Source organism: Mercenaria mercenaria, chromosome 2 (genome assembly GCF_021730395.1).
Source record: "Mercenaria mercenaria strain notata chromosome 2, MADL_Memer_1, whole genome shotgun sequence".
Lineage (NCBI taxonomy): Eukaryota > Metazoa > Mollusca > Bivalvia > Venerida > Veneridae > Mercenaria > Mercenaria mercenaria.
The window spans coordinates 20,703,517-20,725,994 of NC_069362.1; the positions used below are offsets into that span (position 1 = coordinate 20,703,517).

The window sequence follows — 22,478 nt, forward strand, 5'->3', positions numbered from 1 at the left end:
ACTTCTCTGCACATCTTATAAAAGGTCATACAGGCCAAATGTCTAGACAGCATTGATATCAATTTGTTGTTGTTGATCAGTAGATAGGTATGGCCAGACAAAGCTTATTTAATATTGGCCCAAATCGTAGATTGAATCCATTTTGTACAACTAAGCACTTTGGCTGAAAATCTGTCAATTTTCCATTTCCGATTAAACAAACATAAAACACTCAAATACACCATTAATGCCGGACTGTCTGGGTTTCACATAACCTAATGTAAAGAAGAGGGCCATGATGGCCCCAGATCACTCATCTGAGTTTCATAGATTGCTTGAACAATTTTGGTAGAGGGTCTTGCATAATATCTCTGTGAAATTATTCTGAAATTGGGCCAGCATTTTCTGACAAGAAAAGTTTTTAAAGTAGCCACTATATGTATACAGGAAATACTGTATACATATGTGAAAAAGTGACAACCCCCTTTGGTGACCATATTTTTGACAAACTGGAATAATTTCAATGAACCTGGAAACATTTCTGTGATATCATTTAACGCAAAAAATGTAGACTTCAAACAGACAAACATTCTGATCAATGCATATTTTATATATATCTGGTAAATCATTAAACAAGTTTTTCTACAATTTGACCTAATGACCTTAGGCTAATTTTTCATCTAAGTGACCAAGCTACAAATTTATCCTAGATTTTAAAATGACAACTATTCTATTCAATCAACATGAAGATCAAGTACAAAAAGTGACTTTTTGAATGTTAACTAGGTCTCTTTTTAAGATTTGACTAATAATATCCAGGTTTAGAACCTGAAACAGATTTCTTAGTGGTAGAAATTCTGATAAATTTCTATGAAAATCTAATAGAAAGTATGCCTCTTGAGTGTTAACAAGGCTTTTCTATGATGAATTGACTCAGTGACCTAGCTTAAGACCTCAGATAACCCAGTTTAGAACTTGACCTAGATAACACAGAAACAGAAACATTCTGACAAATTTATGATGATCAAATAGAAAATGTGGCCTCTAAGAGTGCCAACATTGACCTTTCCACTTAGTTTTTGAGAAGATGGGTAGAAAATGTGGCTTTTACAGTGTTAAATGAGATTTCCATATTTATTGACCTAGTGACCAAGTTTTTGACCCCAGATGACGAAGTAATGAACTCTTCATAAATTTTATTGAAGGGTACCATTGTAAGATTGGGCCAAAATTCTGATCTCTAGAGAGTTAACAGTCAAATTATTGAAAACATACATGACAGACACAGAGTGATAACAATAGCTTACCTAAAACAATTTGAGCTCAGGTGAGCTAAAAACATTTGCAATGCTACACTCTTAATACACTTACTACCTCTTGCACCTAAGCCTGCTGGCTTAGCGCAATTGGGAGAGCACAGGCCTATGGACTGTGGGGTCAAGAGTTTGATCCCCGGACGGGGCTTATATTCTCTTTGACGATTTGATAGAAGACATTGTGTCTGAAATCATTCATCATCCACCTCTGATTCATGTGGAGAAGTTGGCAGTTACTTGCAGAGAACAAGTTCAGAATCCTGGATCACTGGTTAGTTTAACTGCCTGCCGTTACATAACTGAAATACTGTTGAAAAACGTTGTAAAACCCAAAATAAACAAACCTCTTGCACCTAGATTATGTTTTGCTTGAAAAATGAAAGTCAAGCCTTAAGCCCATGCAACTTTTCCCGTAGTTCTGAATGGGAGAACCCCAGACCACCCTCTGCTATGCAACTTCCACCTTCTACTTCAATAATTAATGAAACCCATGTCTTGCAGCAGGCAAATGCCCAAGTTATTTTTCATTGAGACAATCTGTTGCAACCTGCACCTGATTCTAGTTTGAAGTATTTTGTAATGAGCTGTGTACCAGAAAACCCTGTACTTGTTTGCAAATAAAATGTGTGAAATGTATTAACTGTAGTCAATGAATCCAAGATATTAAGGATTAATGAATATATGTGAGACCCAAAGGTCAAATAATAAAGGAACAATCAGTAGAAAGCCGCTTTATAAAGAAACATTCTATTTAAAATTCTCACTTGCAGGTACTGCATTAATATAGCTCCACAACTTAATCTGTGTTATATACAGATCAAAGATTTCCCAAGATAGATCAAAATAGTTATATTCCCTTTATTTCTTTAACATGTTCTTGCACTTAAGAAACTAGTTTTACACATGCTGAATAACAGAATATTCTGTCAACGCACAGGATGAAGATTTAGTGAGGAAATGGCTTTCACAAACAATATTCACTATTGCTTAATTGAGCCGTGCCATGGGAAAACCAACATAGTGGGTATGCGACCAGCATGGATCCAGACCAGCCTGCGCATCCGCGCAGTCTGGTCAGGATCCATGCTGTTCGCTAATAGTTTCTCCAATTCCAATAGGCTTTAAAAGCGAACAGCATGGAGCCTGACCAGACTGCGCGGATGCGCAGGCTGGTCTGGATCCATGCTGGTCGCATACCCACTATGTTGGTTTTCTCATGGCACGGCTCAATTATTAATCAGGAAATGTGTTGTCACTGTACGCTTTAGCTCAAAACTGTATTTTGAAACATAATTCACATTTACGTCTTGACAAATAAGTTTGATTTTCTTATTTAAGTACGAAAATGAATTTTGTTTAGCGGCATACTCAATGATAATGAAGTATGTACCTGAAAACTGTTGGATTTGTCCATATGTTCTGAAACCAGTCTGTTGATGATACCATCCATTGACTCGCTTCCTTGGTAATTTCTCAGCTTGTAATGCATCTCTTCTAATCTCGGTTTCAGGAACGTAAACGTTGTGTAGAAAGACTCGTGGATTTTGTAAGTAAGCAGTGGGACCGTTAGTCTGGCTTCATCTTCTCGGCTCAGCTGTGGAGTATAACGATTCTGGATAATTGGGGCTACAACTGCTGTGTGATGATCCGACTGAGAATTCTTCAGTTTCTCCCCATTGACCATGGACTGGTACTCAGGAGAAGAAACTCTATTATACTCTGTCTGCACTACTTCTCGATGATAAACGGAAGGAGATGATGCCCGCGGGCTGGCGTGGTCGACATTTCTATGAGTGGATGAATGTGCTGCGTGATAATTAGAAACCATGTGGTCAGAGGACATAGGGACTGCAGTATATGGTGTAGCAGAAGGGGATCGGTCAGATACAGATACAGGACGTCCATCTGAAGCATAACTTCTGGATGATGATGAGCTGTCTGTACTTAGGCGGGAATGTTTGTACACAACCTCGGGATCATCGACTCTGCACTCGGAGCTGGTGGATGGCACATAGGGACGTTTCTTGATAGGACTTCTACTGTGCTTTATACTCTCCTCTTCTTTTATCACTTTTCTCAGATCTAGACTAGTATGTTGAACAATCACAGATTTGGATGACGGGCTATTGCTGGATCGGTCATTCGTATTTTGATCCATTTCATTATCACCTTCGGCAGACATCATGGCAGCAGATGACATCAGGCTACTTGGCAAGTTGGTGAAAGTAGTACTACCAGTAGTTGCTAACTGATGTTGAACCATCATATGTCTGGCTGCGGCAAGTTGTTGCTGAACGGCTAACTGCTGGGCGATGATGCTCTGCTGTGTAAGAGAACTTGGACTACTTCTCGTTGCTGCTATGACAGCAGGATCAAACATGGGCAGATATGGTGACCTACGGTCCTCTATTATACCATCTTCCATCTTCACAGCGAGGGGAGATGGCGGTAAATGGAATGGCAATTGAGACTGCATATTGAGAATGGAGCTCATCACTTGAGCCCTGGAAGATGTGCTGATTAAATTAAGCGGCAGTGATGTACGAATGGCTGAAAGTTGTGGGTCCTGGTTTGCGGAGAGATTTGATTCGTCTGACAAATCAAGGGGTTGATCATTGTCTATGTTTGTAAGATGGGTATGGGGTGCATGACTAGGGTGTGGGGCTTCCAACTTGGGGCTGTCATGTCTAGGTGGGGTGGGCATGTGCCTCTGTCTCGGATAGTTTGGACCACACTCGGCCCTTTGTTTCAGCAGCATTTGTAGGGCAGCTACAGACAGCTGGTTGATCTCTTGTCGGTTAATGTCCACTCCATTAGCATTCAGACCGTGAATAATCTGTGGTGTCTCGTTGTCAGAATTTAGACTTAGCAGGCCATGAAGCGCTTGCTCTGTCTGTTTGTCTTCTATACTGCGGATCAAATCACGCATTTTTCTTGAACGTCTACCCAGTTTGGCAGCTGAAAATAACAAAAGAAATTCTATAAAAAATTCAGATAACTAATCATGCGGTATCATTTAATTTCATAGGCATAAAGTTTCTTTGTTCTGTCAATACATGAATGTGCTGGAATTTTAAAAGATAAAATGATTGGGTATTTCATATTATAATTTCATATTAACTTGTAAAAAAAATGTGCAAAGGGTGAAGAAAGGGATGCCAGCAAACAATGATACAATGTACATATCAACTTGGTCACGGTTTTCAAAATGACATTTTACTACTTATTTTTTTAATGCCGAAAAACAAAGCTATGTTTTAGTTTTGAAATTCATGTTATCATCTTGTTCACAATAATGTCATGAATAAGCACATTAGACATTGGTATCAAAAATTTAACAAAATACAGACAATCTCACTAATTTAAATTCAGTCTTTAGCTACAGTGCACCGCCTCCAGCAAAATGCACTTTCAGTAACCAGTTCACCAAGACAAAGAGAAGGTTCATGTTTAAATACAGAATATTTTGTCTGAATTGCTGTGACAAACCATTACAATTTGACCATTTTGAAACACCATCTTTTCCATATAGTGGCTACAGTTGGCACTGCAATTTTTATACTAATAGTACTGCTATACCCAGTAATCAATCTTATTACTTTAAATATATACCAACAGAAATCTTGAAAACACTAAATCTTTATCTTTTCTTCTTCATTTTCAAATACTTAAATGCATTAATAGAAATCTTTAAAACAATAAATCTTTATATTTTCTTATTCATCTTCAATTATGAGAAATATATGTATATAAATAATTATAGAAAGTGATTTCTCCTTTCATATGGAGATCCCCAAGATAAGTTAGCTGTGTTATGTACGGTATAAATGTCAGACATTTTACCTTTTACAGGAGGCAAGAGCCGAATATAGCTATACTGATTTAGAAACAGTTGTTATTCATCTTTATTTATCGACTTAGACATCCATAAATAAAACCATTTTCTTGGCCGATGACAAGTTAAACTTGCACACTCTACCAGGGGCATCTTTTTTTCTTTTTGCTACTGTCTGCCCGAGATTGATTGAGACGGTATTTTTGCCCACAAAAATGAAAGCTATTTTATCTCCTTGCAACTAATTTCCCAAAACTGTCTTAAATCATAATAATTTCTAATGAAATAGTCTGGATATCGAATCAGGGAAAATCAATCAATTTCACCGGCAACATAATTTGCTCCAGATTTGAAAATGAGGCTTTTTGATAAATAATTCAAGCCCTTTAGCACATGCATCAAAGACACAAGTAGAAAAGCAAGTGAAATGCTCTCTATTTTTTAAACAGGGTACTGCAAAAGTTTGTGAAAACTAATCAGCAACTTCACAGCCATTATGAAATGTTCGTTTCTGTTGGTGAAAGCTTCTAAATTAAAAGCAGAGACCAACCTGCTTTAGAATACATCAGGTTCCGGATAAACTTTAATTAAAACTATCAATGTTTCTAGCAAAAGTAATCCGTATGTTAGAAAGATTTCTTGGCATGTTAAAATTTACCTTAAATTCACATAAAAATTTCTATATTGCAGTAATTTTGTATTATATAAAAAAAAACCTGAAAATACCTTTCCCCGCTACTGTTATACAAAAATGTAATGACCTGATGCAGGCCTGAAATCCCTGTGTATTTGACTGCCCAGTTACCTCTGAACAAAATGCAGAAAGGTTAGTTGTCTCGTTAAAACCATATTTGGATACTGGCAGAAAGTAGTAATCAAGACATTCTGTGTAAGTTTCATGATGGTTGTTGTAGAAATGTGACTCCTAATGTCTTGATATATTCAAGAGCAATAACTCTGATGTTATAAGTGCATAAGTTTATGAACAGCACAAGAAAGGAAGCCTGAAATGTGTTACCAGTAATATTGTTGATGGACAGACAATAGATAGAGGACAAACGGATAGATGGTAATTACAAGAGCACAATAGCTTTCATCTGAATATTTATCATTTGATTAATTGCTTACCTGAACGTGACATTCCTAATGCTAAGCATTTCTGTAGTCGGCAGTACTGACATCGATTTCTAGTTAGTATAGTTATGTCACAGTTCTTGTTATAGAAGCACTTTTTTCTTGCAGGGTCTCCAACATCTTGCAAAGCCCGTCGGAAAAAGCCCTTGCATCCCTCACACGCCAGCACACCATAATGGATACCAGAAGACTTGTCGCCGCACACCAAACATTTTAGATTGTTGCTGACAGGACTCGCCTTAGGACCGGGAACTGAAAACAGAAAAAAATAACCATAATACTGCTCTTCTCTTTAACATGCTCTGAACAATATTTTGATCAAAACAAGAAATTTTTACAACAGGACCAAGAAATTTCTGAAATTTAAAGGTTATTTTTTATATCAACAAGATTGTTTATCCACTCAAACAACAAGTACTTTCATTAATTTGTATCAATAAGACAGCTGCACTTTCAATTAACCAAGGTAATTGGCGACTGTTCTTAAATATGGATAAATGCCTCCAAATAGGTAAACAAGAAGGTCATGATGACCCTATATCGCACATCTGTTAAACTTGGCCTAGGAATCATCAAGATAAACATTCTGACTAAGTAGCTTTTCCCTCGATTTGAGTGGTGACCTAGTTTTTGACCCTAAATGACCTAATGTCAAACTTAGCCTAGGAATCATCAAGATGAACATTCTTACCAAGTTTCATGAAGATAGGGTCATAAGTATGGCCTCTAGAGTGTTGGCATAGCGATCATCAAGACAGATGAACATTCTGTGCATGTTTGTATCAAATCAAAGCATAAATGAAACTCTAGATGGCCTAAAGGGCCAAATTAGAAAATTTTGCCCCTTTCAACGGCAGTAACTCTACAACCCATGAAGGAATCTAGCCGGTTTTCGAAAGGAACCATGGTCTTATGTGTGTAAGTGTGGTTAAAATTGAATGTAAAAATGTCACTTCTATCATGTTCATAAGGTAAAAAATAACAAATTTTGGCTCTTTCAGAGATCAATCAGGGGCCCTAATTCTGGTACCTATGATTGGATCTGACAGATTCATCATGAAATCCAAGACCTATTGTTGTTAAAGATACTTTGCAAGTTTGTATCAATCAAACCATAAATGAAGTCTCTATATGGCTGCAAAAGTCAAAATAGCAAATTTAGGCCCTTTAAGGGGCCATAACTCTGGAACCAATGATGGGATCTTGCCAGTTTTTGAAAGGAACAAAGATATTATGCCAATACAAGTTGTGTGCAAGTTGGATTTAAAAACGGTTGCAAAATGTGGTCTTAATCATGTTCACAACCCAAAATAGCGAAATGTGGCCCTTTAAGGGGCCAGAACTCTGGAACCCATGACGGTATCTGATCAGTTTTCGAAAGGAACTGAAATATTATGCCAATACAAGTCGTGTGCAAGTTCGATTAAAATTGATTGCAAAATTTGGTCTCTATTGTGTTCACAAGAAATTGTGGACAAGACGACAACGGATGGAGGGCGATCACAAAAGCTCACCTTGTCAAGTGAGCTAAAATTAGCAGCACAGGCATGCATGTAATTCTAGAAACTTTACATAGATGAGGATGATCCTACAAAATATATCAAAGGTAGAAAAAGCAATTAATGTACATCTGTGCATGAAGAAAGAGTAGTTCAAAAGTTTTATCTTTCTTTTTACTGCAAACCTGGGGGATGCATCAATATTTATGTCCCAATCTGTGATTTCATCAACAAAGATGAGACTAAAATAGGTCTTTTACATAAGGTGACATATTGCCATTGGGGGAATGTTTAATTATGTGACAATCTCAAGATTTCTTGGTTAATGTCTGTAATTAAGTGTGCTGATGCAACAGATTGCCTTAGTCTCACTATACATTCAGTACAAGAAATTTTCTATATAATCTAATTATATTGACAAATATAGGACATTAAATGATGGCAATGTTGGTACAAAAAAAATCTGCAGCAACAGTGACTGCTTACAAGGTGTTTTTGTCTTTTAATTTGGAATGAAACGGTATGTCTTAATTTTTTTAAGTCTAATTAATTTGATGAGGCAACCGCAGCCAGATAGTGTTTTGATGGTTAATGCAGCTATCTTCCATGCCATAAAAGGTTTGACAGTCAATGTCAAATCAAATGAGTGAAAGTGTCAATATCAATTCAGCTAACTTAAAATTTCTTCAACAATGTATTCCATATCACTATGACTAATGAAACCACAGGAATGCCCTACTTTTTACTCTCTTTCCACGTAATATTCTCTACCTAACCCTTACCATGCTAAATTTCTATAATGGACTGGTCCATCTTCCAATTTGGGCAGTACCATTTATCATTTGAAGGGGTGTTTACTAAAAATTTACTGACTGAATAGCGAACAGTGCAGACCATGATCAGACTGCACGGATGTGCAGGCTGATCTTGGTCTGCACTGGTCGCAAAGGCAGAATCACTTGCCGCCAGCAAGCTAAGGGCCAAATACATTCTCTTCATTTACATCATAGCCTATTCCATTTTTTCAGTTGTTTTTTATAATCTTTTCATGAGTAGCTGACTTGAATGAAGAAATGAAATGAAAGGAAGAAATGTTTCCCCGACATAACAGCTTTAGGCTCATTAATATGTGATAACAACCAGGCCACTGCGGCATAAAGAAAAGATGTTTCCTTGACATGAATCATTCGCACACAAACATCACACGAATTATATCCTCATGCGATAAATCTATTTTTGGCAACATGAAAATATCATGAAGATGTACTTTACGCCTATAATCATGGTACAGAGTAGAGACCGCAAACATTGATTTTTATTCAGATTAGATCGTGTTCTACATTGCTTTACAGTATTTATTCTGTTACTACTTGATCCGACCTGACACCCACACAATATTCTAACTTATTTAGGAACTATATATATTTATATGTATTATAAGGTTCATAAACTCCATGTATAGCAGTTATCTGGTTAATGACTGGGTCAGTATTAAATGTCAAAAATTTTTTTAGATAATAAATATAATTATCTTCTGTCAGCAAAGCTTCCTGAGAAAACATTACTAATGCTTTATGTTGTGGTTCAGACTGAATGAGCAGCTGACATACTGTTACAGAATAACCTTACTTGCACAAAGTTCATTAAAATTTCTTTATTTCTGCTAGAATAATTAAGTTCAAACTAAACCAGGCAACCTAGTTCACAGACAGTGCAAACACTTGCATCAAAAGCATTATTGTCTGACATTTTAACTATCTGACTCACTGACCTTCCACACTGACAAATATAGCCAAGCAGTATCCTAGAGTCAATTGGCAAGATTTAATGAACCAAACAAGGTCAAATCTAGGTCACTTTCACTGTTAATTAGGGCCAGACAGATAGAAAACAGGGTCATCGAAAAGACAAGGTCACTATGGCCACTCAGCCTTGATCAATAAACAATGTATTGCATTTCTTTTCACAAAGTACTTTTATAAGTACAGAGAGAAGTACAACGCTTTATTTCTACAATGGACTGGTCCATCATCCAATTTGGGCAGTACCATTTATTATTTGAAGGGGTGTTCACTGAAAATTTATTAACTGAATAGCAAACAGTGCAGACCATGATCAGCCTGCACGGACGAAGGTTAAGGATATTACAGCCAGATATAGCTAAGTAATGACTTGAGTGAGCTTTATAGACTTTACAACTGTATTTCTTACATTTTTCCCCAAATAATGAAACCATTAAATCAATTTAATCTCAATTAAAGCTTTGTCAGAAGGAAGAGACAATTCATACTTGAATCTCTTTCCATTAAAACCTTATATTATTTCCATTCCTGAGAACACGTTTTAGACCTATTTCATTTAAATCTTAAAAAAAAAAAAATCTACTACCAACTTTTGTAACTTTTAATGGGAATGTTAATAACAATTTCAGCTTAGAGCAGCTTAAATTTTAGAAACCGAAACTGTCGGACTGAATGCCTATGATCTCAAGACCCAATTCCCAGAACCAGTAGCTCAACTTTTCCACGACCTCTCTCAAGGACATATTACATATTGTAGTGTCTTTCTTGTCTAGATATACTTATAATAATTGATACATCCGGTTGTTATGTAAGTGGCAAGATGCAATCTTCTATTCAAAACAACATTAATGACCCATCATTGTGAGACTGAGATCCTACACAGTCATATCCTAAAATACATTCAGCGTTCTTGGTGATTTTCATAAATCTGTGTGCATTACAGGATATAACAGCAGTTTTTGTAAAATTGAATATAATTTTAAATGTGAATATCTGGCATAAATCACTGCTGTTTTATTTCCAACAGACCAACATTCCTGAGTTTCCTCCCTTTGAGGAAAATCTGCCATTTGCATATATTTGCATGAAGGGTGATGAGTTATCTCCCTCAGAAAAAATTCTTTCATTTGCACATGTTAGTAATTATATTGAAGCTATTGAAAAGGCACAAAATGAAAATTGCTTAAGGTTGTTAAAAAAATAGTTTCAAAATATTCTTCTATTTTGATATTGTCCCTTTTTAAGGGATATACTTAAGCATTGGTGCAATTTCAGATTGAACTTGCAGAACTAACAAAACTCCAGGCAAATTACTTCATCTGTCACTGTGTCATACAACATTATGGAAGAGGCAGCACTAGAGATATTAGCAATGATGTAGCTGATGTATACTGTGAAATCATTAAATTTCGTGGGCATGAAATTTCGTGGTTTTGGTAAAAACGGCAATTTCGTGGGAATATGAATTTGTTGATTTCAACTTTTGAACATAAAATGAATGGAAATTTTACTTGTTCGTTGGGATTAAATTTCATGGATTGACTCAACCACGAAATCCACAAAAATTAGTCCCCCACGAATATTAATGATTTCACAGTAATACAAACAATAACACATCAGACAATATGATAAGTATGTCTGACAATAACAAACTGATGGGGCTTTATGTTTGTCTGACAGTTACTGCAGGAATCATTAATTTAGTTACCATAAAATATCAGGATACTGTCATAACAGCTTTTTCCTGCAGATATAAATTCCTAACATTAAAATTGTAAGATAATGGACATTTTAAAATAATGGACGTTTTATCATTCAGTTTTTGGGGGTTTGTCATGATTACGAAATCCTGGTAAATATGAAAGTCCCCTACGAATATTAATGATGTAACATTACTGTCAAAGACCACTCACAAGTGTTGTTGGCTGTGATTCACTGTGACAAGGAATATTGTATCCTTGCATGCAACACCTACATTACAAGACGTTTTTCCTCCACTAATGATGAAAATTACCGATATTTTCAGATCAAAATGAGTATGTAGGTTATAACTTTCTAGATTATGTATACAGACTCAATTATCTCCATATTATATTCTGATTACAAGGATTAATTGCCTTCAATTTCGTGTCATAGCACTATTTTCAGTCACTTTACAGTTACTCTATACAATAGACTGCAATGATGTCTACAATAACTGTATGCACAAGGCTCACAGGTTATAAAACTGAATTGGTAATCCAGACAAAAAGTGTTCTAACTATCAGAACGTATCAAACAGATGCTGGTCTCCATACAGCATCAGAGCATCTCCTGAACCCTTAATCAATGCCATGAATTATACTCACCAAACCATACTGTTTGTTATCACTCAGTCAAACAAAAGAAACTTTGTCTAGTATGCAAAAGAACTTGGTGGACCACCTTTTACAGCATACTTCAATCTTTGTAAACCTAACCAAGCACAAGCCTCTTGTAATGGAAACTGGTGGATAAAAATTATGATTTCAAGCCGAGGTGAGATAGATATGTGTAGACTAGGAACGGTTCAACCACAAACCTGCTGCAAGCCAGTCAATAACTTCTTCACATGAAAGAATTCTACACACTTGGTGTGTTTTGAACCCACAGTAAATAGAATCAAGTGAACTTGAACTAAGCAACTTTTACCACAACGGACATGAAAGTCAAAGCATTCATATACCTCCCATAAAAACTGCAGCCATGACAACTTATTGACCAGTGTATAAGAAAGTAATTAATGAGGTTGTAGAAGACACTGAGTCAATATTTGATGAATCATGTGGTATTTACAGAACATGATACAGAATGACACAGAAACAATTTACTACTTCCTTACTCATCACACTGCAGACTTTCTTATCAAATTGTTACAGAAAAAAATCACTCTCAGAATCAGAGCTGTCTAATTTCTTTGTGATGAAAGTATTGCATGTTTAAAGGCTTTGAAACTGAGTTTTATGTGATTTTTATTAGCATCTGAAAAATCTGTTTGATGATGATGACAATCACCAGCAGCATCACTGATGTGGCCTACACCAGTTTTGGTGTCATTTTCATTATCAGCAATAGCATCATCTTTATCAACATTATCACCAATCTGAGCAGCAGCAAAAGCAGCATAAATGGAGTCAACTTCATTACCATCACTTAGTATCATAATTTGGTGTTTTTTATAATTTACTATTAACATTCTGTGCAAGTAAGATGGCATTGAATAAAAATCACAAATTCAATCATAACTGGCACAATACAAAAACTCAAAAATTTAGCAGAGAAGTGTTAATTTAAAATTTTGAATTTTTACGTTCAAAAGTTGCATACCGTAAGCTATTTCTTTCATGACAAGTTACTTCTTTATTACTAAATTAATATTACAAGTGTGCAATGCATGGTATGATGCACCGGAATTTATAATACATGTTTCATGTAGGAAATGGAAATTCTGGCCAGAAATAAACATTACAGCATGCTAAAATACTTCTGAAGGCACTCCTTTAACATACTTCCTCATGCGAAATCTCTATGGTCTGTAACTGTTCACCTTCTTGTACAAAAATACACTTGCTTAAAATAGATATGACAGCATTGCTAAAAGCCACTCCTACGCAGGTAGATAAATACGGTGACTTTCATTTGGCACTAAACCTCCATCAACAGCAACTCAAATTTAGACTGACACCACTGGTACAAAGTATAACACAATGATGCAACCTAGGACAGAACTATATCCAAAAGTTCCGAAACCAAGGAGCACCTGTAAGTATGTATCAATGGATCTGATTGGCCTGTGCTTGTTTTTAATATGCATTATCTTAATTGCCACACATAAGACGACACTTTAGTTAGACAACACTGTATAGTCGAACTTACACTAACAAACAGAAAAAGTGGTATTACATGAAAAAAAAAGCATTTCAATAATTTATATTTCATAAATCTAAACCAATTCTGTTAGTTACTAATACTTTTTCATTTATTTTTCTGCAGGGGAAGTAATGATCTCCATTAATGGTAGAAACAATTTTATTAAAGGTGTACATTTTGAGGAAACCGACCAATCAAAGAACTGTTTACATATCAAGAGAAAAAAGACTGCCCAAAATTTTTCCATAGCGCAGCATGCAATGAAGACGTGTCTAAAATCATGTTCTGGAATGATGGATAGATAAAAAAATGAGGAAGAAACTTTAACTTGTTCAAGACATGTGATTCATAATGAACACAGTCAACTGAGTCTCGTTAATCCGTCTGTACCAAGTGACCTCTGTATCTCAAAGGACGCATTACGGACAAATGTTGTAATAGTGAACTTGTATCGCATGTGCATACCGTCTAGCAAAGAAAATGTACTTTCAATGGATAAATGTGCAAATATATTTAAAGGTGATATAGAACCAAAAAACACATGAACTGGATCAATATCCTATATTTATCTCCCTTGGTGTGCCCTGTGACCTATTTTCTGACCTATCATAACTGAGGACCAAACAGCTTTGTCATGATTTTGCAATGACCATGAATTCAGAGTGCTAAAAATTATGGAATCATACAATATATTACTTTTTAAATCACGCCATCTTGTTAAGTTGGCCTCCTGAAATTAATATTCAATAAATTCAATAAATGTGTCTGCAACTTTCAAACAAGATTAGGTCAAATACCTTTAAAGAACTTTGCGATTCCAATCAGTGGAAATCTGAATCTGTCTTCAATCTGAATTTTAATGTATTTAACTGGGGAAGGCTGGAGGGTATAAACAAGAAACAGAACACAAAATCTTGTTAGAAAGCTTTCAGAAAGAAAATCTTTCAAGTTATTAAAACTCTAAGTAAGAAGACTACCATAGTTAAGAAAGGGGGTTTTAATATATCAAAACTTGTTATGCGACTTTGCAAATTATTTCCAGGTAATGACAGTTAATCCTTGTACAAGTCTTTCCAAGTAAGAAGTAATTAGCCTATCTCAATGAAGTATTTTTGAATAACAACTTATTTTACTTGTAATTTAAGAGTACCAAGAGTGGCGAACTGTCAAAATATATGCTCATCACAGTAAATTAATTTTCACTTCTAAAAGTACTCCACTTTTGTCAATTATCAGTTTTGACTAATTCAACGTCGTAACTACAGAGCAACAAAAACTATCCATGTGGTTATCGAACTTGACCAAGAGAAGTTTGGTGAACACGGATAAGAATTATTGTTTAAGTAATTAAGTGGACACTCATTTTTCACAATTTCAAGTAACTCAAGGGCCGCAATTCAAGAGTATCTGGGAATATACAGCTGTCATTATCAACCTTGTTTGATGTTATGCCAATAAACACTGTGACCAAGAACAGCAAACACTAATAATATGATAAAAAATACTCAAGTTAAACAGCAGACACTGTCAATTCTCTCGATTTACAAAATTTTGTGAGCCATAACTCCAGGAATCTTAGAGGATTCAGATGGTGATTGAACTTGGCTGAGATTTTATACCCATGAACACTGGATAAGTTTGAGTGCAGACACTGCCAATTCTAATAATAATTAGTACCATAATTCATCAGCCATAACTCCAAAACCTCTGAGTATATGGCCAAGACATTTTGCTCAAACACATTGTGACCGTATTTGGTGAACATGTTGGATATAAACTGCATACAACTTAGTGGATGCTTCCAGCTGCAGGTGATCACATAGAAGTCATCCTGTTTCACATGCATATAAAAAGTGAAGAAATCATAATAAATAATAAGAAGATTTGAACAAATCCCAAAACTCACTAGTAAGCGAAGAATACAATCTAAGTGGTATCTAAATACTGCGGTACATTTTTTTTTTGTATCAATATGAGCAATAATCTAGATGGCTTGTAATCCTAATTAAATTTCAAACCTATAACCCAAGTAGCCTTGTCTGTGACGTTGACCTTAGAGAGTTGCAACACACTTCATTATGCTTGCTATATTATGCCTAACTTTTAGTCAAGATATATGCTAATAAACAGTGAAATTTCGGGGAGATGAAATAACAACTGAGATTTGATATGCTCCTTCCGACTGACACCTTTGCTGTAAAATTATTAAGCGACTATATATTCCCACATAACGCAATTTGACCTTGGTATTCTGTACTTTTTTGCCTCTATTTTGTAGTTAAAATCGATTCCAAAGAGTATTTCACGAAACCATTCCTAGCGTGCAAGCTTGCGTCTGGCGCATACATGCACACCATTTAGATTTCATAGACTATGAAGTAATATAACCTTTGTGTATGATATCCATAAATTAAGGAGATTAAACCAGGACACACAAGTGCATTTAAATTATAGAGAACATTATCATGCTCACATGCACATATGCACAAAACTGGGACTTAGTGACTTTGTTTGTTTACGCCTATCATTGTAATATATTTGTTCAAGTCTAGAAATTCGATATGATGAGTCCAATTTCACAAAATTGTCGCTTGTAAAAGTTACTTCACAAAAGTTTTTTTGACTTAAAGTGCTGATTTAAGCACAGATATTGCTAAATAGCAATTAAAACAGCACTAAAACATAACAAACATTTTTTTTTTCATTTTTAGCTTATCTGATTTTTGAAGAAAAAAAAAGGTATTGTTTCAGCATTGGTATTGGCATTGGTTTAGACTTGTTCAGGTCCACTTATTCTTGGAAATTGTAAGAGCTACAATTCTGACACTGTGCACTTCACTGTTCATTCATTACACCAGAACTATAACTCTCTCTTGCATTATGTCAGAATTAAGGCACATTTTTAACACAGAAAATGGGTATATCTTGGCTGTTTCTTTGTTTATGTTTCCTTTTCTTGAACAGTATAGCTTTGAAATGTTATACAGTATTTCATCATCTATTATTAGGTGAGTAAAAAGGCCAAGAACCATAACTCTTCTTGCATATTGCCTTATGTCAAGCACACTTAAACACAAGCCTTTTTTTTCTTTTACTTTATCAACCTTTAAGTTTCAGTTTGCTTTCTAGCTTCATGGGAATGGAACTGAGTAAGTGCATGTAAGTATTGAGCATGCAATCACAACCATAGCCCATACTGACCCTTAATATAGGTAAGAGAAGCTAAAAATATCTTTCACTTTAAGATCCGAGACAAAAAAAGGGAATATTCTTCTTTATGTACAATCAAGAAGTTAATCAAGGTTTGTCTCCCACGTCACTGATACATATCCCACAATTCTATTAGTGATAACTGACCTAACACAATGTCCTTTTTAAACAGAATGTCACAATTATAGAAAAAAGAAATATCGACCTTACGTGCAAACAGTGAGCTAAATTGGTTTTCTATTTCTAAACTGAACCATGACAAATATCCTTACAGAGATTCCATCGAGGGATAATATTTCTCCGTTGTAAATTGGTGACATATTTCTAAAGTGGGGTGAATCAAGTACGTTGCTAAAGGTCAACAATAACAGTCACCCGAACCAATCACTACCAGTCCATTTTAGCTCAATGATAGCAGGCACGGACCTGACAATGAAATGTGACCTACTAATTTAAGTTTACAGACTTTTAACAAAAGCCGGATTTCCGTTGTCGTAGATAATAAATATTTATGTGATTTTTACCTATGTCTATTTGAAGTCATCTAGGTCACAGTAGTTGACGTTAATCGAACAATGAAATTTTTAGGCTTAAAAATTCCCTAAAGTCATTGAAAAAGTTTCATGTTGCAAAGTTTATCTACAAATGTACTTTTGATAAGCCTATCCTGTTCAAATGCAAAAGGAAGCTAATATGATAACCATATTATATTGTCAGCCGATATCTTTAAGAAGGTAATATAATAAATCAAATTGTATTTACTAGTACTTGTTTGTTTGTTCGGTCAGAGTTAATAAATACTTTCTGAAGAATATTAATTAAACATTAAAGCTCACTACAAACTGTCCTAGTTTTTTGTACTGGAGTGAACATGACCAGTTGTTGGACAGCAATAGTTACATGTTAATAACAAGGCTTAAGTCATGGTTTTTGGTCAACAATGAAAGCAATTACCATATTATAAAATTGATTTAAAACGTAACAGAAAATATTTAACAATGGCAATGTTATATATACTAGACCTTAAAAATTGTACCATTAAGGACATTTGCATAATCTGGCATCTGAACTTATGGCAGCCAGTACTATTTAGAACAAAGACTGCTCGACACCATTTTTAACTTTGATAAACTCCAGCTTAAATGTCATTATTCTTGAACTTAACAATTTCATGTTGTACTTTTGGCCACCTGCTATTTGGTCCATTATTAAGACCGCTTCAAAATTCAAAAGGTTAAAAAGTTCAGTAAGTAATCTAAATATTATTATAATCATGTCATAAAATGAAAACCTCTCCATGCGGGTCAAAGATAACATTGTATATTCGTAACGTCATGACTTAATTAGACCAAAAGCTGTCAAACTGACACAGTTTTTTTCTTACATTATCAGGCCACTTCATACATACTTTCATGGTGACACTATTCAAATTTACTATCTTGCACCCGATCTCCTAATATAAAGGAAGTATGATACAGTTGCACGTATGCATAAATTTCAAGGTTAAAATTATCAAATCCATTTCCGCCAAACTTTTAAATTTTTCTCCATGATTTAATTTTGCGCTACTTCTTAAAACATTTTTCACTTTATTTGCTCACAGCATAATTTATGTACAAAATAACATCATTCTTACCCTATGTATATGATAATATAGTAACTGAGACATGACAGTATAGCTGTGATAAATGCAAAACGCATACTAAAAAATAAATTTATTCAATGTAAACAACTTTTGAACAAAATTGTAATATTTTCTTTTGTTCAGCAAACATTTAACAAAGGCACTTTTAAGCGTAACACTCAAATTAAGCTTTAATGAGCCTGATGAATACAATGCAAAAATGATGCACTTTCAAAAGGTAAACTTCGACTAAGTGGAAGGATTTCAAGATAAATTTTAAACAAGAGCACCGCCTTGCGGGTGCTGATGCTCATCTGATTTTTTTTGTGTAATAGAAATATTGTACTACCCATGACTTTCTAAGTCTAAAAAGGGTCATCATTCTTGCAAAAAGCAGGATAGAGTTATGTTTCTTGATGTTTAGTGTCCACTTATGATGGTGAAAAACTGTTGCAAGTTTTAAAGCAATAGCTTTGATAGTTTATGAGAAAAGTTGACTTAAACATAATACTCAACCAAGAAAATGATTTTCTAAGTCCAAAAGGGGCAATAATTATTGCAAAAAGCAGGATGGAGTTATGTTGCTTGCTGTACAGGGTCAGCTTATGATGGTCAACAAGTGTTGCAAGTTTCAAAGCAATAGCTTTGATAGTTTAAGAGAAAAAGTTGACCTAAACATAAAACTTAACCAAGAAATCTGATATTTTCTAAATACAAAAGGGGCCATAAATCTTGCAAAAAGCAGGATGGAGTTATGTTTCTTGCTGTACAGGGTCAACTTATGATGGTGAACAAGTGTTGCAAGTTTTAAAGCAATAGCTTTGATAGTTTAGGATAAAAGCTGACCTAAACATAAAACTTAACCAAGAAAACTGATTTTCTAAGTCCAAAAGGGGCAATAAATCTTGCAAAAAGCAAGATGGAGTTATGTTTCTTAATGTACAGGGTCTGCTTATGATGGTGAACAAGTATTCCAAGTTTCAAAGCAATAGCTTTGATAGTTTGGGAGAAAAGTTGACCTAAACATAAAACTTAACCAAGAAATCTGATATTTTCTAAGTACAAAAGGGGCCATAAATCTTGCAAAAAGCAAGATGGAGTTATGTTTCTTGCTATACAGGGTCAGCTTATGATGGTGAACAAGTATTCCAAGTTTCAAAGCAATAGCTTTGATAGTTTAGGAGAAAAGCTGACCTAAACATAAAACTTAACCAGGCAACGCCGACACCGACACCGACGCCGACAACCGCTCATGTGATGACAATAACTCATCATTTTTTTTCAAAAAATCAGATGAGCTAAAAAAACTTTTCACCTTGAATTAACATACTTCATTGTAGACCTGCTGATAGGTATGAGTACGGTATGACACAAAATCGATTACATTAGACAAGTAATTTCATGTATATTTCATTGTTAAGTGCATGCAGTTACATTGCAGTCAATTAAACAATCAGTACTTACAAGACCTTAACCCTTACCTTGCTAAATTTCTATAATGAACTTGTCCATTTTTCAATTTAGGCAGTACCATTAACTTTTTAAAGGGGAGTTTACAAAAAAGATACTGGCTGAATAGCGAACAGTGCAGATCATGATCAGACTGCATGGGCGTGCAGGTTGATCATGATCTACACTGGTTGTGAAGTCAGAACCGGTCATGTCCAGTATGGTAAGGGTTAATAAATAATTTTAATATCAACATATTCCAAATCAATCTTAATTGAGCAGATATATAATATAGGACTGAGGATGTGGGTCGTGTACATGTGTGCTGATTCTCTGTGAGTCAATATTTAAGCATCAGTAACCACAGGTAATTCAAGACAGCAGGTAACTGCGGACAAGCATACGAAATCCCATCAATGATTTATTTTTAAAAATCTTTTTAAATGCTGCATAATTAATGCATCATTAAACTTGATTAGAATTTTAAAATGGGCCATTTGTAAACAAATATAAATTTTACACGAATACGCCCATAGCAACCTAATAAAGTACGCCCCCTTGCCGTCAGACAACATAATGATGCATGTAATTATTGTACCGTGTTGCATATTGTGCACACATTAGATTGTAAGGTCAGACTGGGTGCAGTTTATACATACAATCTGTCTGGAAGGCAACAAAAATACCTCTCTTTCATGTGTTATTTAGGCAAACAAATACAAACAAGTTCGATTATGTGCCGATGTTTACATGACATTTGAAAGGTAACATCTAACACTGCAGTTAAAAATCCATTCTTGTCTATAGAAATAGGTTATTGTCTATACACAAAGAAATGGGTTAAAAGGTGTCCCATAAATTTATTTGCATAATGCAAAATTCTATGAAAAATACTTTTTTATAACCTATATATTTCACATATAAACATGCAACATGATATTATACTGAATACAGACTATTCTATATACAAAGGTAAAACAATTATGTCATCCTGCCCTATATCTGGACTTTTAACCCTTACCCTGCTAAATTTCTATAATGAACTTGACTTTCTTTCAATCTGACTGTTAAAAGGGGTGCTTACCAAAAAAATACTGACTGAATGGCAAACAATGCAGATCTTGAACAGACTGCAAAGATGTGCAGCTAGGCTGATAAGATCTACATTGTTTGCAAAGAACCAATCGTGTCCAGCATTATAACTGTTAAGGAAAAGTTTTTTGGCCTTATTGTATCCATTTTGAAATGAAAATTTTAATGTGCCCTCTATTTTTTTGAATTATTTCCAAGTCAAATTTTACAGCTTTATTCTGATTTGAAGGAGGGGTTCTTAACAATGCCCATAAATATCAACTGTATCAGGGATGGAGAGCAATGACGCAATTCCATCGTGGCATTATTTTCACACAATTCAAATATCATTAATAGGTGTTTAAAAAAAGACCATTTATCTGAACCATATATTGCCGGCATTTACGTCAATGTCTCAAGTACACAATCAACTATGAAAGAAATCCTCCCTATTTTTCACCTACATAAAATAAATAACTACCATAGTTGACAGAATATTTTGAAACCTGAAATCATTTGATCAAATATAGAAAACTGTCTGTCTTCAAAGACCACAAAAGGAATAAAAATGCAGACATATTTAGCAAAAGACTTGACTTTTTTCCTCACTCAAAGGCTACCATTTCAGATCTATTTTCAAATTTGACATCTGACATTTTTCAGTATTTTAGCTTAAATTTGGCTGGAACTTGGATTCTGTATATTTGTCTTATTTCTTCTTTCAAAATCAGGTCATGAACAAATAGCTACAGAACTGTGACTTCACGAATTACCCTACATGATAATTTTTGTAGTTAAGGGTAACTTCACATTAATAATCCTTCGCATTCTTTTTGGTCTATATACACAAATAATATAGTAACAAGAATTATAACTACCAGAATCTTTATTTTTTTATAAAATTAATGGTACCCTAAAAAGAAGGGCAAATTTTAGTAACATCACTGACATTAATAACAACTAGAGCTATCACTTAAGGCGATTAATACCCACAGATGCTGCTTTGGTATGGGGAAAGTAAAATGATGACTGTGATCATAACCGTTGAATTTCAAGCATGACCTTGACCTTGGACGTAATGACCATGGTTATATGCTCTGAATGTCATCTGGATAAGGTTAACAATAATACTGCTTTTTTATGAAATTCATTCAAGTAGATTAGAAAATATGGAGTGGACAGAAATTTAAGCTATCTGACATTTGACTTTTAACGTTTGACCTTAAACCTGGGTTGTTTGCTCTGCATATGGTCTTCATGGGGTAAATAATGGTAGTTTTCTGAAAATCTTCCTAGCTGTTAAGAAGATATGGAACAGGCAAAAATTTGAACTTTTTGAAATGTTACCTAAAAGTATGACCTTGACCTTGGATCCAGTGACCTGGGTTTCAAGCTCTGTATGTCAACTTGGTAAGGACACAGGTAAAGAACCGATCTTAATTTTTGACAATCTTCCCAGCCATTTGGACATCATGAAGCGGATGATAAATTCAGCTATTAGACATCTGATCTTCAAGTGTGACCTTGACCTTGGACCAAGTTATTTCCGCCTTGTGGTCTGCATGCCGCCTTGATTAGGTTAAAAACTAATGCTAGTTTTATGAAAATCTCCCAAGTAATCAAGAAGATACTGAGAGGAAACAAAGTTATTATATAATAATATATTTTACC

General features: G+C 34.8%; 1 protein-coding gene across 3 annotated transcripts in view; it reads right to left on the reverse strand.

The window, feature by feature from the left end:
* Nucleotides 1-22,478, reverse strand: part of LOC123563451 (uncharacterized) — a 62,196-nt gene that overhangs the window by 13,731 nt on the left and 25,987 nt on the right. For all 3 annotated transcript variants that reach the window (XM_045356279.2, XM_045356281.2, XM_045356280.2), the window contains exons 4-5: nucleotides 6,259-6,516; nucleotides 2,686-4,253 (exon numbers count right to left, since the gene is read on the reverse strand). In XM_045356279.2, coding sequence (XP_045212214.2) covers nucleotides 2,686-4,253; nucleotides 6,259-6,516 — 1,826 coding nt within the window. The remainder of the gene's footprint in view (nucleotides 1-2,685; nucleotides 4,254-6,258; nucleotides 6,517-22,478) is intronic.